This window comes from Apodemus sylvaticus, chromosome 6, assembly GCF_947179515.1.
Source record: "Apodemus sylvaticus chromosome 6, mApoSyl1.1, whole genome shotgun sequence".
NCBI lineage: Eukaryota > Metazoa > Chordata > Mammalia > Rodentia > Muridae > Apodemus > Apodemus sylvaticus.
In genome coordinates this window covers 2,495,415-2,514,358 of record NC_067477.1, presented here as the reverse complement: position 1 = coordinate 2,514,358, position 18,944 = coordinate 2,495,415, and the positions used below count along the sequence as shown (strand labels likewise).

The 18,944-nt window shown below is 42.4% G+C and overlaps 1 protein-coding gene across 1 annotated transcript in view; it reads left to right on the top strand.

Moving 5' to 3' along the window:
• Positions 1 to 18,944, top strand: part of Rapgef5 (Rap guanine nucleotide exchange factor 5) — a 241,449-nt gene that overhangs the window by 160,654 nt on the left and 61,851 nt on the right. Inside the window, exons 10-11 of the mRNA XM_052184831.1 lie at positions 2,722 to 2,840; positions 3,298 to 3,386. Coding sequence (XP_052040791.1) covers positions 2,722 to 2,840; positions 3,298 to 3,386 — 208 coding nt within the window. The remainder of the gene's footprint in view (positions 1 to 2,721; positions 2,841 to 3,297; positions 3,387 to 18,944) is intronic.

Sequence of the window (18,944 nt, the reverse complement as noted above, 5' to 3'; positions counted from 1 at the left end):
AAGCTGTGCTGCTGATTTCATGGTACCAGTTTACTTAGTTCGGAGCAGAGCTTGTCTTCATCTTTGCTTGCTACTTCCTGTCCAGCGGGGTGTCCTACCCTAAGGAGGCCCTCTTTGTTTGCTAAATAACAACCAACAATTACAAGTTTTAATGCTCTGTTTCAAGGACAATCTGTCATTGAACTATTTTCCACTATTAGTCCTAATGCTTATTTTTACCCTAGCAATTTCTGAAATAAAAATTTCATACCACAGCCACAATGGTGCTGTTTCCTCTTTTTTCAGGAAGAGGAATTGGGGATGGATGCTGATATTTGGGTGCATTAATTTAGCCCTCCTTCATAGATGGTTGTAACACGCAGGATTCTTGTGTTTTCACAGCAGGTTTCAATAATTTACATCTTCCCTTGCTCATTGATTTTTCTGCTTCTCCTCTCCTTTATTTTTAACAGGTTCCAAATGGAACCTATTACAGTGGCATAAGATGCTATTGATAGTATATCAATCTGACTCAGCTATTCTCCTGCCCAGGAAAGTATGACTGCCATGTACACAGCCATGTCATGCATATCATTTACACAGACATTAGAGAAGTACTCCCCATCCATATGTATGTGTGCAACCTACAGAAGTTAATAATGTCATATGTCACATGCACATAGGATGTAAAGCGTACTTCAGAATGACAGTGGCTCATATACGATGAATATTGGCTTATGATTAGAGGGAGCCGGGGAAAGACTTTGTCTTCTCATATCTGTTCTTCCAAATAATAGAATTATTTGTCTGAGTCCACGTGTCTCGTCCCAGCTTTCTTCTGTCCCCCCTTCCCCCTTCACACCATATATGCCCCTCTCTCTAGCCACTTTAGTTCACTTCAACCACATGGATAACAAAAGAACTGCTTTGGAGAAATGAAAAGATAGCAATTACACATTGGTATTCATGTTACAGGAGTCACACTGGCCTCCTTGGGGAGTTGAACAATGAATATCCAGCATTAATTGCCACAGACACCATGTGTCTGACCTTGCTGAGACATAATACATCAGTTTTACATAGCAAAATTATTTGTCAGTAAGAGATTTAAAAATAATGAACATACAATCATATGGCTGTTTTCCAGAATGACCAATATCGTTTGATTTTAAGAAAAATCCAGAAGGATTTACATTTTCTTTGAAATTAGGAGTTGAGGGCATAGTCTTATTTTCTGTGGGTGATTTGCTGATATTGGTGCCTTTCTAGTCTTTTAAAAAGAGAATAAATACACTGATCAGTGATGGGTCTATAGAAGGATTACATAGTACACGATAAGGCTCCTTTCATCTACACAGGAGGGCAGGGTACCTTCTCTGTGTCTGTACCTTGTTATAGGTAGGATGCTTGTCAGCAGAACCACGCTAGCTAGCACACGGCTCTTTTGCAAAGAGTTGATACCATCTTTTAGAGGAAACTGTCAACTTTTCTTCTTTTTTTTTTTTGTTTTTGTTTTTGTTTTTCAAGAACTGTGTCGTTCCCTCATTCCCACTTCATCTGGACTTTCAAATTTATTAGGCACTTGTTTTACCAGAATACAAGCAAAAAGGGATCTCTAGTTAGAATCTCATCCCAGCTGAAGTTCTGGCATCAGAAGAAACAACAGAAATCTAGCAGTTTTTTGGTGTAGCCCCTGGAACTCACTCTGTAGACCAGGCTGGCCTCAAACTCAGAAATCCGCCTGCCTCTGCTTCCCAAGTGCTAGGTTTAAAGGCATGTGCCACTACTGCCCGGCAACTTTCTTACTTTAATCTTAGGGTTTGTTTGTTTTTTTTTTCCAAGTCATCAGCAACATAGAAGATAGACTTTATTTGCCTTTTAATGTTCTTTTACAGACTCTGGCTGTCTTCCTATGTCTGAGTGCTGCACATTGGGAGAGTTTATAGCAAATCCTATGAAAGTTTGTATCCATGGCTTAGACTTGGGTCCATACTGCTGGGTCAGCAGGGACTGTCCTCTGATTGAGCCAGGTCAGACAGACACACTGGCTCTGCTCTGTGGAAGCTGTGTGTGCAGAAATGAATGGTAGTTAAGCTTCTCAACTCTTTTAAAAGGGACAGAGATGAAGAAAGTCAGTGCAGTGGTCCATGATGCCAGAACTTCAGTCGGGATGAGATTCTAACTAGAGATCCATTTTTGCTTGTATTCTGGTAAAACAAGTGCCTAATAAATTTGAAAGTCCCGATGAAGTGGGAAGGGGGGAATGACACAGTTGGAGGGAGGTGGGGGAGGCTTGACCTGAATGATCCAGTGGGTAGCCATTTGCCCATGGTTTAAAGCAAGTCTTTACTCATTATCTTAGTACTTAGTAGTAGGTATGCTGTAATTTTCAAGCTAGGTAAAGATAGTACGAATGTAGTTAGTATGCTGTACATTTTGAAACTTTAAACTTCCTATTCTCTAAATCCAATTGCTCCTGGAGGTAGGTTTAAAAATAAAATCTTCAAATCCTAATTCCTCCTCTCTATACAGGCACACACACTGCCTTAGCATCCTATGTCTCTAAGGCTTTTTGTGTGTATTTCCAGAGACCTTGAGCCTAGATTCTGTCCAATTAGATGCTGGACCACACTCCTAATTTATTCCGGCTGTTTAAAGAAATGAGGTGAAGCTAGTTGGCTTCTTTTTAATTTTCTCTTCCCCTTTTCTTCTCTCATCCATCACTCTGATGTACAATTAAAGCAAGATGATGAAGTGACGATGGTTCAGGTTAAAGAGCAAGGCCAGAGCGTCCTGGTGCTGAAGAAAGTAGCAAGCTGTGGCCCAGCCCCCACCACGGGGAGTGTGGAGAGCGACGCGAGGTGAGAGTCCCAGCAGCCCAGGCACACTCCGGTTTCCTTCCCTGGCTGCTTTCCTTCCCAGCTCCCTCTCACTCACTCACTCCCTCTGCCGCCGGCACTACCCTCCCTCCCTCCCTCTTTTTTCTCCGCCTCTCCAGCGTTCTAGCTGACTGCAGAGCTCTCAGCAGCCAGATGGACTCAGTTCCCAGTGAAAGGACAGGGATGGCAAGATCTTTTAGCCTTTAGGGGGATGCCTTTGTTAGGCACGGTTCACAATGGGCAGCTCCCGCCTGCGGGTCTTTGACCCCCCTCTAGAGAGGAAAGATTCCGCGGCGCTCTCAGAGCGCCAGCTGCCCTTGCCTACCTTCGATGTGCCTTATTTCAAATACATCGACGAAGAAGATGAGGACGACGAATGGAGCAGCCGCTCACAGTCTTCCACGGAGGATGACTCAGTGGACTCTCTGCTCTCTGACAGATATGTGGTGGTGTCTGGTACCCCGGAGAAGATCTTGGAGCACCTTTTGAATGACTTGCACCTTGCAGAGGTTCAGCACAAAGAAACAGGTAAGCCGGGGTGTGGGAGGTTGGGGGCTGGGGAGGGGGTCTCCTGCCTTCAACGCAGAAACAGTTGATACCCTGTCAGTATCCCCAGGAGTGAAGCTCAAATCAGGATGGGCTGGGAAAGCATATGCTTTGTGTGGCTCTCCTTATGCCTGTGCTGTTTGTTTCAATCCAGTAAATGGACACATGTAGTTCTTGAACAGCTGCCTGGGAAGTCGCTGTAGAAAGAAAATGAGGTGAGGGTAGATGTGTGTACTTGGTAATTTTTGTCAAATCTCACCTTAAAACCACTTGGCCAGAAGCCAGTATTCAATAGCTCCTGTACTATGAAAAGCAGCCCAAGGGGAGGGGGCCTTGAAGAGGCTTTCACCTGGTCTATAGGAAATGCTGAATGAGTCGTGAGAGTGGCTTCCCTGCCCAAATGCAAACAATTGGCAAACCTTCAGAGGCAACAGCAACTTCTGCCCCTTTCCAAGTGCTTACAAACTGCTTGCCCAGCATAAGGATTGGAGCGCCCCGTGTGATACAGCTTCTGACCAGCGATCAAAGCCTTATTGCCCAGATGTCTTACCATCTGACTTTCAGCTTTGTGCACCTTTGGAAACACTGTTACTCTCTGTACCGTTGATTTACTGGCCGTTGCTTGCTCCATAGAGTGCCTGCTTCTAGTAACCAGCATTTGCCATCTGTCTCAGCCTAGAGCAGTTATCCCCGTGAACAGACTTCTGACAGTAGCCTGAAGTTTGCAACTTGGGGACTGCCATATACTTTTTGCTTCTGCAAACAGCACTTGTGACCCCCCACATTGTGCAGTGTGTTGCTTGCATCCAGAAAAGGCAGCTGTCGGTTGTATTAGTGCAGGGCAACTGCTTGGATTTTACCACACAGGGGAGACTGAAATACCAGCTCAAGAGCAAGTTTCCTAGTGTCCTGGTAGTTCTGCCTGACTCTGAGTGATGTCTGGCTCTGTACTCCTTTCAAAGGACAGTAAGAGAAGCAATGATATGTGAAATATGTGAATAGGTTAAAAAAAAAGCTGCATGACTCAACCATGAGTCTTATCATTATTTAGTTTAAAAGTCCAAATACTTTATCTTGCATACAATTGGGAAAGAATCAGTCATTGCTTACACACACAAAGTAAGCTATTCTGAATAAAATAAAAGTATCATTGTGGCACTCACTTGGTTATTTTGTATATCTGCAAATTCACACTTTGTGCTTTTGAGCAATGTTCCAGTGTTCTGCCTACAGATGTAATCTTGAGATGGGTTCCCCATGTACTAATTTCCATAGGTTGTTGGGAGTACAATTTTTATGAACGCAAATTGTCTGTCATAGAAAGGGCAGGACTCCTTAGGCATGGTGGAGGAATGGAGAGGTGGAATGATTTCTGTTTTTTAATATCCTAAGCATATAAAATTACTTAATAGTAATTTGTTTGCTTTTCCCCCTTCTTTCAAAGTTTATTCAGTCAGTATCTTCCTTTCTTTAAATCTCTTGTGCTTCTGGAGATCAAACCCAGTACCTCCACCAAGCTAGGAGTGCTCTACTGTTCAGATACCCTTGCAGCCCAGGGACTCACTAACAGACTCATTATTTAACACTGGATGCAACCTGTCACCTTCATGTTTGTAAGGCCAGGGAGTTGCCTCCTGTTTGCAGTGGGACATGGATGTTATGTACTTACTTTTATTTCTGCTTTCTTCTCACTAATACTGACTATAGGGTCAAATATGCCACTTCAGACAAACATACCAAAAGCAAAAAGGACCAGGACTCACTGGATAGACCATCTAGTCCTATCATAAGTGGCTCATGAGCGAGCCTATCTGGAATGATGTCATCTGAGGTGGTGATCATTTATTCCGAGTTTCCATGAAGGACCTGTATATTTCTTCAGAGTTTTGTAAAGACATTTGAAAAAAAAATATTTCCTCTCACCGGAGGAGAATCTCATGAAAGTGAAAATGGTAACTTTGAAGAAAGTGTTTGCTGTGTGTAAAGGAGAGAATCTTATGGGGGAAGTGGCATGGTTCTCTAAAATGTCAAGGAAAGTGCTGCTGTGTGTTCTTTTGTTGGTAGATTTTAAAGTTATGAAGGACATGGATTCAAATAGAAGAAAAGTGGCTATAGTTTATTCTAGCTTGAATACTAAATGGATTGGATTTCTAACATGGTGGAGGTCCCTAGCCAAGGGTCAGTGACACCTGGGTCAGACTGGCAGAGCCTCATATTAAAGATTCCTGTATGCGAGGCTGATGGAGGTGCAGAGACCATATGGGGGACAAACGGAGGGAAGGAAAAGGGGGCCTCAGTAAAAGTATACAGCAGCGTTTGAGAGTCTCTCAGTAAGATGGAGCCATACGAGGCCAGTGCTGACTTATGCAGCCCCTGCACATGGCCCTGGTAGACACCAGGAGGAAGTGGAGGACACCTGGTAGTCACAGAGGAGGAGGAGGAAAGGGTACATGGAGAGAAGGAATGGAAACCTCAGGAAGCCTGTCCTACTGCTTTGACATTCCTTCATTCCTTTGCCTGCCAGAAGCTGGAAGAACAACCAAACAAGAGATGCTTCACATGTTTCTCACAGAAGACACTTGTGGAAATGTGTATGTGTACAAGCCCAGGCAGAGAAGGCTCCAGTAGTCACATGGGACAGATTGGCTTGATTACCCACTGGTGTTAACATTGAAATGGAAGAAGTTGAATGGAACAGAACAGAAAAGAGAATGTCAGGGCTCTGAGAGAAGAAGGCTTTTATTTCTGTTGCTACTTGAATCAAGAATAGGATAGAAACAATTCAACAATTCATGCAGTATTCTGTGGCCAAATCAAGCTGAGTTAGAAATCATAATTTTAGAGATGTTTAAAGGCAACCTACCTATGAGTTTTCTAAATAGTCTGATCCCCATACAATCACCAGAGTGATTCTATGACCCTGGATATCTTTCCTATATGATGACACCAGACATAGGAGTCACCCAGGGATGTGTATGGAATGGATGGATGTTTCGTTTTTATACTTTTAATTTTTTTAGAGACGAGCTTCCTATGTAGCCTTGGCTGTCCTAGAACTCACTTTGTAGACCACACTGGCCTTGAACTCACAGAAATCTGCCTGCCTCTGCCTGCTGAGTGCTGGGATTAAAGGCAATCACCACCACTCCAAGGCAAACCTTTAAGCACTTGAGTCTTCCTTTGTAGGCAGCTTTGAAATCTTTTTCAATTTATGGTAAATGCCCTTTTGTTTATGAGTTCAGTTCATAATAGTACACCCAAATAGCGAGTAGCAGTAAAATCCACTGAAATATAATTTTTAACAGTTTTTTTATTTTTCACATACTTCATTCTTTTAAATGGAAAAGAAAAGGGAGAGTGGGGTGAGCAGCTATTTATTTGTGATTGCTAGAAATGACTGAAGCTGTTTTCAAAGATTTTTCTTTTCTTTCACAATTCAGGTTCTGACTTGAAACACTCTGAAATGTTAGAGAAAAATCCAGCAGTTTCTATAGCTCTGCCTTTTATCTGCCCAGAAATAGGACAGACATCACTGGGCATTCCCAGCCTGGGAATTAAAAAGGAGAAAATAACTAGGAGCTATGAATGGAGGGTCTGGGGAGGGGGAGACATGGAGGACAGGTGTGTGCCCAGGCTGTCCTGCTGCCCCACTGCCCTGCTGTGCACACGGGGTGCTGTTTCTATTTAACCCTGTTTCTTCTACAGAGAATGAAGCATTTCTGGCCTGCAGGTGCCTCTGCAGAAACTGATTTCTATTTCAAAGCAAGGGAGAAACTGCCTAATGGGTTACTTCCTATTTCCTTACTTTTATTTCCTAATTCCTTACCCACCCTTTTGAACCAAGTGCGCTTATGGGGATAGGTTCTCAGGGAAAGCTAGCGAGCTGAGCAGGCTAATAGGAGAGGGAAAGCCTTCCTGGTCCTTCTCATTAGGCCTGACCTGGTTTCTTTAAGCTATAGCTGCTTCTCCCCTTTAGTTTCATGGGGCTGTCATTCTGTGTGGTCAGTTAATACATCTATGCATTATATACTATATATAGGCTATATTGTTGCTGTATCTCCAACCCCAATATACCCATGCAAAAACACACAACTCAGTTACAATATTTACAAGCTGCACACCTAGATGAGCAGATTTACCATTACACTACTCTAGTCCCCAGCTGAGATCCCTTGCTACTTGCGGCCTCTCTCCGACCATGTGGCTCTGCTCCGTCTTCCTTCCACCTTCCCTTCATCCATCCTCCTCCAACCTACCCTTCCCCCACTCTCTAAAACCTCCAGCCCCACCTTTCCCTTCCACTGCCCAATCACAGGCTCTAGCCTTTATTTGACCGGTTAAAATGGGGAGAAGTTTCGCTTGAAAGCACCTGAGTGTGTGATTCACTCAACACGGGGCAGCCCCTCTTGGGGCAGAATTAACATCAGAATACAAACAGCCCACAACCCCTTACAAGCTGCCTGCCTTGGTCGTCACTTGTTCCTCCTGCTGATGGATGATTGGCTTTAAGCAGCACGTAGCAGGCTGAGTGAGAAAGTGAGTCCCTTCCTGTTCTTCAGAGCAGAGTAGTCAGGGCAGGGGCGAGGCTTGGGGGTGCTGTGTCTTGAGTTTTCTTGGTGTAGAACCCAGGGCAGAAGTTCTCAACCTGTAGGTCGATACCCACTTTGGGGGTCAAATGATCCTTTTGAAGGGGTTACCTAGGACCATTGGAAAACATAGAGATTTGCATTGTGATTTGTAACAGTAGCAAGATTACATTTATGAAGTAGAAAATATTTTTACGGTTGGGGGGTCACCACAACTTGAGGAACTGTCTTAATGGGTCTTAGGAAAGTCGAGAATCATTGGCCTAGGGGCTTTGTTGGGTGTTGCGCTGATAAGATCCTGATTAAACTAAGACACAGCCCTTGTTTTTGGTTAAGTTTTTATCTCCTTCTCTGCCAGCACCAAGTTTGTAGTAACCTTGAAATGTGATTTTTTTATAAGGAATGGGAAGAGTGCTGGATGGAAAGATAGAACAGGTTTGTTGAGGTGCTTTCTTGCTGAGCTTGCCTTCCCCATCCAGGTCTCCAGGCCAGTGGTAAGCCTAGCACAGACCCTGTTACAGCCAATCTTTTTGAGGGTAGATAGAGAAGTTTTTAGGGACTCTAAGCCTTCCCATGATTTTATGTAATGGCTATGTTCATAACTTAATTTGATATTTTTGTTTACTTTGTAGTTTATATCAGGTTTTTTTTTTTTGCTTTGTTTTTTTGTTTGTTTTTGCTGAAGATTGAACACAGGACTTTGTACATTTATTTTAGGCAAGCATACCACTTCTACTCCACCTCCACAAATCCCTAGCCTTTTATTTGCAATGCCATGTGACAGACTGGCCAATGTCCTTTATCTACAGCTGTACATGAGCCCCAGTGAAACATGTTTAAACAAACGCCAGTGCTCAGCCATTGTGATTCAGTGGCTGCAGTTGGGGATTCCATTCTACCTAGGCCTTAACAGGCCCCAGGCTATGGTAATAGGTGGCTGGTGTTATGTCCAGCCGGTGACTGCTTGTGCAGTGCCGCACCACTTGGGGCAGTGGAGAAGTGCAGCAGTGGGTGACAGCAGCAGAGACACCACACCAGGCCAAATAGTTTCACATGGGATTTATTGGGGATGGAGAGGACAAAGGTGGTGGCAGAAAGAAAGAAAGGGAAAGAGAGAGAAGGGGGAGGCACTACTCAAATTTATACAGATGGTGACATGGTATCAGGTAAAGGTGAGCCTAGTGAACTTTGGGTACATGGTGGCTGTTGCCTTGGCAACAGGCCTGTAGGTTGTACTGTCACCTATGTGATGTCACAGGCATTGGAGGTCCCAATACTAACAGCTGGTTTGTAAGCTTCTAAAATAGAACGCTGGTTCTGTCCCACTGCCATTATTCTGAGAACCTTTAGAAGATCTGTTCTAGGTTTTAAACACTTCCAGTAAGAGTGAAGAAGGCCATGTTCCCTCTCTTCAACCTTTCTTTCCCTTCCTCTGTCCAGGGCTTGCTGTCTAGCCCCATGACCATGGACCTCTGCCTCCGGCCTTTGCTGTCTGGCATGTTCCAGATTAACAGTTTAAGCTGCACTACCCAGCCTTCCACTAGAGTGGTTTAGAGAAGGTCATACTTAGAGGGAATGAGATAACTGGATGCGCAGGTGCTTGGCTTCTCACCCTTGGGCTGATGGGGCGGCAACAGGAGACAACACTGATTTGGATTTTCACAAAGGTCCTTATATAACAAAAACCTCTGGGTGGTCGTTAGGCTTCGTAGCTGGAACTGCCCCCTTCTGTGGAAAATCATGGCTGGTGAACACCCACCACATAATAGGAAATGCGCTGAAATGGGCTTTTAAGGCCTTGAGTCCTGGATCTGGGATCCACTTGTAGTCAGCTGGAGGCATGGAGCAGAGTATAAATGAGAAGAACTCTGACTGTCATGCACCACAAACCCCTTCCCTTAAAGGGCTTGTCCTCCTTGTTTCCGGAATATACCAAAAAACAAATAACAAACAAACAAAAACAAACACCACCAGAAATCTGAGTGCAGCACAGGATGCTTGCAAGTAGGTGACCTCCAGAATTGTCTAGACATTAAAAGTGAGAGCACCACTGGTCAGTCCATACACAAGGGCTTAGGAAGGGAGGTCACCTCCTGCTACCGACACGGCTGCTCTTTCTAGAACTTCATGAAACAGAATGTTGGTGAGCATAGTGCTTGAAATCAAGGCTCAGTGGTCCATATGTGGTGGGGATTTACATATGTTTGTATATAACCATCCCTGGGAACTTAAACTTCCTTTGAGAAGTTATACTATAACAACGTGTCCAGAGAATAGCCCTGACTTATCAGCTACTCGTAAAGTCCACGTTCAGATTTTTATTACTAAGCCACTTTATAGTATACAGAAATAGTATACTGCAGAAGAGGAACTAACCCCCACAAATGAAATATATACATTAAATATTCTAGTTACTTTTCTATACGATTTCAACTTTTAACTTTGCATATTTCTTCTGTGTTTTAAAAAGTGCTCTCTCGGGCTGGAGAGATAGCTTAGCAGTTAAGAGCACTGACTACTCTTCCAGAGGTCCTGAGTTCAATTCCCAGCAACCATAAGGTGGCTCACAACCATCTATAATGAGTTCTGATGCCCTCTTCTGGTGTGTTTGAAGACAGCTACAGTGTACTCATATAAATAATTTTTTTTAAAAAAATGTTCTTTTATTATATAGTGTCTCTGTACATGTAAATGAGCTCCTTTGAAACCTTAATTCATTTGTTTTCTGTATAAATAACTTTGACTTCCTACTATGCAGGTAACATTTCATTAGTGAATGCTACAGATGCTGAAAACAAGCAGTATTCTTGTTTTTGTGGAGGATTATTTTCTAGTAGGATGAAACAAACAGTAAACGAAATGAGGAAAAATCCTGTATATTAACTGGTGGGTGGTGGGTAAATGGTATTGCTGTAGATGGTAGCTTTAATAACTACACCTTCCAAAACCAAGTACACTGGAAGGTGCCTTAATAGATTCAAAGATCATAAAAATTAACACACAAGACAAAGTTTAGAACCCAACAAAATAGGCTTAATTGAAATAACAAAGAAACTGACTTGTGTATATTTATGCCTGGCTGCTGTGAAAGCTAAGGAGTCTGCCTCCCTGGAAATGTCTAAAAAGGCTGTCACCTTTGACCCTCTGAAATTTGGAAAGTAGCTTTCTTTAAGACAGAGAACAAGGATGCCTCTTGAGATCCTTTTCAGCCCTATGGAACTGTCATTTTAAATATTTGGTCTTTGCTTATATGCATATTAATAAAACTAAAGTCAAGAAAAGGCTAATCCATTAGACCATGCCCCAGATGCCCCAGACGTGATGAAGAGCACTGCTAACCTGCCAGGACTAGTTTCCCCACAAAAGGCAAAGATTTGGCCCAGCCATTCACTGCAAGAGCAAAAATGTCCTCAGTGGTATCAGAGAAGATGGAGAAACTGGGCTCCCATTGGGATGTGGTTTCCATTCTGCTCTAGGCTGCTGTACTGCACCTTTCTGTGTGTTTTGTTTGGGTGAGGCTGTTTTTTATTGTGTTTAGTTTTTGCAATTCCTTTAGGTTCTTTCCCAACTGCTAATACAGAGAATGTGTTTGCCAACCATAATTGAAGTACTGGGAGATTTTACAAATTTGCATTAGCTGAGTGATGAGATAATCAGAACTGAGCAGAAATAATTCATCTCAGTTGCCTTATATATTAAATAAACAAAACGGAGGCCTGATCACATAAAACCTGAGGTCCCTGCAGGCCTGAAATCCAGGGTTCAAAGGTTACTCAGAATGACAATTCATTTATCCAAACCTTGCCTCATTAGATGGGTCCTTGTGCAGAACAATTGTCCTCATTTAATGGACTTAGATGTTGGGGTAGAAGTTAATTAAATCGTGCCAGTGATTGAGAGTATGTTTCAATCTAGAAATGAGCCAGATGCACTCCTAGCTTTATACCAAAGCCCCTTGTTAGAGACAGGAACCATGGGTAAAAGGCATAATTGAAGTAAATGTATAGTTCAACTCAACCTTATACCCAAATCAGAGCTTCAGTACACACTTGAGTGAGATCACTTCTCCAGCACACAAGACTTGCTTCCTCTCTTCTGGGTGTGGGAAGGACAGCCACCCAGACAACTAACTGTTTGAAAATGTTTAAGAAAGAGAAAGAGACGGGAAAGGAGCAAAGGAAGGAGAGATGGACAGGCAGACCAACCTAAACTTGAATGCAGGTGCTCAGATGAAAAGTGGGGAACACCAGATTTTGGCTGTGGGTTTTATCTGGTATGTTCACCGTCTGGTTAATCTAGTCATACCACCTTTGAGCATGCAGTTCTATATGTTAACAAGGGAACTGGGGCCTTTACATTGCCCATAGATTGTGGGTTAATTAATTTCCTGTTGTTAATGTAGCAAAATGAAGCACAGTGAAACTGCTTTGTCTGGCCATGGAAAATGTGGGCATTTCATGACTTAATAGCACATAGGCAAAAAAAGAGTAATAGACAGGAGTATGGTGAACAGCACACCCAATGGAGATGCCTCTTTAGAAGGGACTGGACCATTGGGTGGTTTTGCCTCATTTCTGAGACAGGACCTTATATAGCCCAGGCTGGCCTCATAGCCAAGGATAACTTTGAACTTCTGATCCTCCTTCCTGTACCTCTTGAGTGCTGGGACAAGCACATGCTACCATGTTGGTTTTTTGTATCTAGATCTTTGTGTGTGCTCGGGCTGCTATCTATCATCCATAGCCACAAGACGCTTGTTTCTTGAAACTCCTCTTGTTTAGTCCATGATTGAACTATAGTTTATATCTGAATTATATTTTTAATAATATGAATGGCATCATCAAAGTTAATAGAAACTGTTACAGTTTTTCGTTCAGTAAAGTTTTCAGTGAAAGGTAACTTACTTATGTGATTAGCCAGTAATAGCAGTTTAAGTTTTTAACTTTAAAATTTTCTATTTCCATCCTGGTTTGTTCTGTGCCTATTATTGTAATGTCCATATAAGATTGTTTAAAAACTAAAACATTTAATAATTTAAACAACAATGAACATGCGGACAACTTCTATTTGTTTTCTATCTGTGTTTTTTGTTTTATTTTGGGTTTTTTGTTTTTGTTTGTTTTTTGGAAAATAATCTTCATAGTTTCTTAGTTTTGTGCTAACTATAGTTTTGTTCTTTCTAAAGCAGTGTTTCTCAACCTGTGGGTCATGACCTCTTTGGAGGGGTCAAATGACCCTTTCACAGGGGTCACCTAAGAAAACACAGATATTTACATTTTGATTCAAAACAGTAGCAAAATTACAGTTATGGAGTACCAGTGAAAATGATTTTATGGTTTGGAGTCACCACAGCATGAGGAACTGAATTAAAGGGTCGTAGCATTAAGGAGGTTGAGAACCACTGCTCTAAACAAAAAGTCTATTTTCACATCTTACAGTTTCTAAACATTATTTTCTCAGTAAGTCATGGATATTATATTGGCGTATTTAATGCTGTCTTTTACTAGAAACACATGGAGTTTGCCTGAGTCAGGCTGTTTCCTTCCTTTTTTGTGAGGTATTTGTCAGGCCTTTGTGGAAATACTGAAGCTTAGGAACCTAAATGTTGTCCACAGTGAGCTTGGTGCCCGCTCTCACATTCCCTGTAATAGTAGCAAGTGAAGTTACTTAAAAATAAGGATATAGCTCAGTGGTAGTATGCTTGCCCAAGTACCTTAAAAACAAAAATTACCTGAAAATATGTTTAAGATAATGTCAAAGATTGGAAAAGCAAAAACTGCTATCTTTCTCTTTCCATGCCTCTATCTGAACCAGAGACATGTACTCTTTCCATAGCGTGATGGATTTAGAGATTCTCAGATACACTTGTCTGAATCTCAGAATGCTTGTGAGGTAAAATTTAGCATCTCACCAGAAAAATGGAAACAAAAATCTCTTTCTGTGTGTCTCTGTATATCTCTGTCTCTGTCTGTCTCTGTATCTATCTCTCTGTCTTTTTGTCTCTATCTCCAAGTCTCTGCTGTCTCTGTCTCTGTATCTGTCTCTCTGTCTCACTGTCATCTGTCTCTCTGTGCTGTCTCTGTCTTTTTGTCTTTGTCTCTCTGTCTCTCTGCTCTCTTTCTGCTTTTTCTCTTCTGTCTCTCACTCTGCTGTCTGACTGTCTCTCTGTCTGAATCTCTCCTGTCTCTCTGTATCTCTCTATGTCTCTGTACTCTGTCTTTTTGTCTTTGTCTCTGTCTCTCTGCTCTCTGCTGTGTCTCTGTCTCTGTATCTGTCTCTCTCATCTGTCCTTTTGTCTTTGTCTCTCTGTCTCTGCTTTCTGCTATCTCTGTCTCTCCCTCTGCTGTCTCTTTGTCTCTTTCTCTCTGATGTCTCTGCTGTATCTCTGTCTGTCTGTCTGTCTGTCTGACTCTGTCTCTCTGTCCTGACTGTCTATCTTTCTCAGTGTGTGGAAGGGGAGGACGTAGACTTGGAAGTGTGAAGGACTGTTGGCTGTCAGTACTTTTTGATTATAATTACTGCATGTTAATCTCTCGGTGCATGTTTCAATCAAATTATTGCTTCATTTAAAGAACACAAGGTCAGGGACTTGCTGTAGCTGACATATCTGAAAGGAATAGTCTGGGTGGAGAGTTTCTGCCCTTTCTCTTCCTGTAATTCATCTTTTCCTCATTTTTCTTTCCTTTCTGGCTTTACCCTTCTTCTCCAGTTCCCATTATCCTGTTTCTACCCTCAGGCTTTCTTGCCTGACAACTGAAACCTTGCTTTGATTCTGTTTGCAGCATTTAGGTTCCTGCTGGGCTGGCAATCCTTCTCCCAAATCTTAGAAATAAATATAAAATTAGTCATGATTGTCAAATAAGGACTAACAGAGTGAAAAACCAAACCAAAAAAAAAAAAATATATCCAGACTATCTTATCATCATCTAAAGAATGGCAGAACACAGTTTTCAGCAAATCCTTTTTTCCATGCCAGGCCTGATGGTCTTGCCTGTACTCAGCCTGCAAGGACAGTTGGCAAACCCTGACAATTAAGGAGCACCACTTAGTGTGAACATGAACGTACAAGTTAAAGTAGTGTATCTGGGTGTGTATTTGTGCCTAAGCACCCAGTATGAAAGGAACATAGCCTAGAGCTGTGTGTGTGTGTGTGTGTGCGTGCGCGCGCGCGTGCGTGCGCCTCTGCTGCTCTCCTCTGCCCTATATCCCTGTTAGCATGAATTAGGAGAATGGTTCCCATAGTGTGTATACAGGATGCTATCAGAGGAGATCTGCAGAGCCTCTAGTCAAGGAGTTGCATTCTCTGAAGGGGGAGGGGAGCGGGATCAAGGCGGCCTGTGAAAACAGGGAGGAGAAGCACAATCACCACCACTGCGCTGGAGTTGGTGCTTCTTGGCTAGGAACCAGGGTCAGTGGACACCCCACCCAGTGGCAGGAAGTGACATGGTAGGCCCAGGCAGCTTCCACTCTCTTCCAACGTGTGTTACAGTTCTCATATGATTCATGCTCCCAGACGATCTTTGGTGAAACAATTCTTTTACCTTTATTTCTGCATATATACATTTTGGGGTGGTTTGGAGTCTGACAGCAGATGCTTTCTATTGGCTTGGTCTGAGATGTTAGGGATGCCTCATCTGCATGTGGAGGAGCTTTGAGGTGCTGCCCCCACCCCAGATCCTCTCCATGGGGTGCTGTGCTCATGTGACAGGGGCCTGGTTGGGAACAAGTGAAGCACCTACTGTTCTGTAATATGTATGAGTTGCCAGGGCTTCCTAACCCACTCAACCTTAACCAAGATTCCTGGCACTGTCTACTGCCCCACAGTACATTTGGCTAAAGTAGATTCCTTCTGCATTTTCTTCTGGTATTTCTTGATATCACACACTGTACTGTGGTATAGCAAGCTACTAGATCTTAGATCTAGTGCCCTATCCTGTGGTTTTACTAAGGGAAAATATAAAGCATGGATAAGTGGCTCAGCAGTACAAGGTATGGGTCCCTTTTCCAGCACAGAGAACAACCCAAACCCTGATGGTCATTTCATCCTAACTGTGAGTCTTCTGTTCATAGTAGGGCACATAGAATATGAACTCTCAGGCCTTTGGTGGAGTTTGATCTGAACTTGGGGGCTTCACATGCCAGCTTCCATGAAACTGATTATTCCTGGAATGATTTCAGAACACATGGATTCTGTTAGTGTTGATTGGCCTGGCATGCACAATCCTGACAATTGTACATCTCACAATTCTGACAGAATACATACTGCATAAGAGCCTCTATGGAGAGGATATCTGTTCTCACTAAACAAGAGAACATGCGGATGAAATGGCTTCTTAGAATCTGTGGTACTGAGGTCAGTCCAGATAAATTCAGAATACTATTGGCAAAGGATGCATTCCTTTCCAACTTAACTGAGGAATCTAAGAACCAGATCACATGATTTTGTCCTTGGGTCTCTGAGAATTAGACATGGCTGCATACTGTGGCACAACAATAATGGTGACTTAAACATGGTCTAAATTGGATGTGGTATAACTTTTCTCTTTTTCTTATGTAAACACATGTGGAAAAATATGTTAGGATGCTGCTCGGGCCACTCTGCCATCAGGGCCAGGATTTCTTCCAGGTGGCTGTCCCAGTACATGTGTGGCTAGTACTTTCATTTCATGGGCAGGAGGAATGATAGCATCCCTGTCCCTGCTACAGCATGAATAAGGCCAGAGCACCCCTGTGGCCACATGCAGCCTTTGTCTTTTCTCAGTGGCCACCTTCAAGCTCGAAGCTAGAGATTAACTTAATTACTAGTGTCCCATAATTTATCCAGTCATGCCTATGTAATGAGTCCTTCATAGAACCCTGGATCAAGGAATGTGAGGAGCCTCTGGGTTGTTGAACAAGTCCATGTGCTGAGAAGGTGGAGGTTGCTTGCACAAGGACAGCGCTTTTAGACCTGGCCATGTTTAGTCCTCCATGCAAAAGTATTCATCTCTATCTGTCCTACCAGCCTCCACAGTGAACCACGAAATGTATCCCTGGGTTTTGTGAACCAGTAAAACCAATTATCAAATATGAGGGCTTTTTTTTTTTTTTTTTTTTTTGCTGTTTTTGTTGGGGAGGAGGGATTTTAGTTTATGGCAGGTTATCAGAAGTACGGGCAGCAAACTGAGACTTGTGATTGGTCTCTGAAAAAGGGGCACATCTATGGGGTTGACCTCTTAACCTTGCTAACTCTGAGCACTTGGTGTCAGAATTGAACTGAAGAATACCAAGCCGGTATACCAAGAGGAGAAGAATTATTTTATTATATAGGAATGTGCTTCATGTATTATTGTGTATGTGTATGACAGGTATGTATGATGGCCATTTGCATAGAGGTGACATTCATAGGGGTCAGAGGACAACTCTATGAAGCCTTTTTTCTCCCACTTGACATTTTCATGAGTTCCAGGAATTGAATTTAGATTTTCAGGTTTCCATGTCAAACATTTTTACCCACAATCCATCTCACTGGCATTTTTTATTTTTATAATTTCTATCTATGTCCTTGGTGTTATTTGTACTGCATTGCCACCAAGAGGCATGTGATTTCAAAGCTACAAGAAAGACCTACAGAGGTCAGTGGTTTAAGCTGTATGTTTGTTTGGGGTCAAGGCAAAGGAGGAAGGTGGTGTGGCTCAGTGGTATTGTGTGTACTGAGGATGTATGAAGACTTGAGTTCTGTTCTTGGCCAAACAACAGAATACAACCAAAAGACCTCTTGGACCAGTTAAAGATGAAGGTGTTTTAATGTTCCTTCAGCGAAGGAGCTGTCAAAGAGTATGTTTGTGCTTAAAGTCTTGTTGCGACAGTTGTATTTAACTGTCTTAACATTTATTTATTTAACATTCTATTTCCCAAGTATTGAGCTGAAAGACTCCAGCCATAGCCAAGATGAGTAACCACCAAGGCTTTAACATGGAGTTCATTCAGTTCTTTTGACTTAGGAGGGAGCGAGCAAAACTCAATTGTGACTAATGTTTTTCAGTGTTTCAAGTAAAACTTGAGGAGAAGTCTTACCGGGGCAAAAGGCTGGTTGCATGGATTATACTCTTTGGTTTGTGACTGTTTTGATTGATTAGGTTGTTTTTGTTTGATTGATTTGTTTTGTTTCCTAGACAAGTTTTCACTGTGTAGCCCAAGGAAACTTTGAACTTTTGAACCTCCTGACTGGTCCTCTTGAATGCTAGGATCACAAACATGTACAATCATACCAACCCACACGATTTGGCTTTTGAAAAACATTTGTGCCATAACAGTTTGAGTTTTAATGTGTAGTTGGCCAGTTCATACATTATGGTAGCATTCATGAATTTGTAACTTGCCTTATTCCTTTCTCAAGATTGTTAGTTCTGTCTTTCTGTGCATGCACTGTATTTCTGTCACATGGCCCGGAACAGGTGTGGATCCAAGTAAACTTGGGTTTTCTTGGCCTAACAGCAGGGTAGTGGTAGTGGCCAGGGTATGGAGGTTGGCCATGAAAATTCTTCTTGGTGCTTTAGAGTTAAAAATATCACAGCAGGACCTGAATTGATTCAATTGTTAGAATGATTATTAGTTGCTAGAAATAGTCATGTTTCAGGTTTCTAATTTAAGACATTACATTTAAATTAAATTTTTCTTCGTTTCCTGAAGCTGTAGCATGTTTACTTGACAGGCACTTAGGAACGCAGCTTGTGTCTTTGTGTGACGCTAATCATGTGGGCCAGCAGTAGCTCAGAGAGGTCAATGGTATTATACCCAGTGGCTCTTGGAACCAGGATGCTAATTTTTATTGGTAGCTGCTGACAAATTAGTATTAAATGTTTTGTACCCCTGACAGTTCCCAATCTGATCTATGCTGTTAAGTGAAATGTAGCATTGATCATGAAGATATTTTTTTTTCCTCCTGGCTCCTTTGTGAGAGTAACTGCTGTCT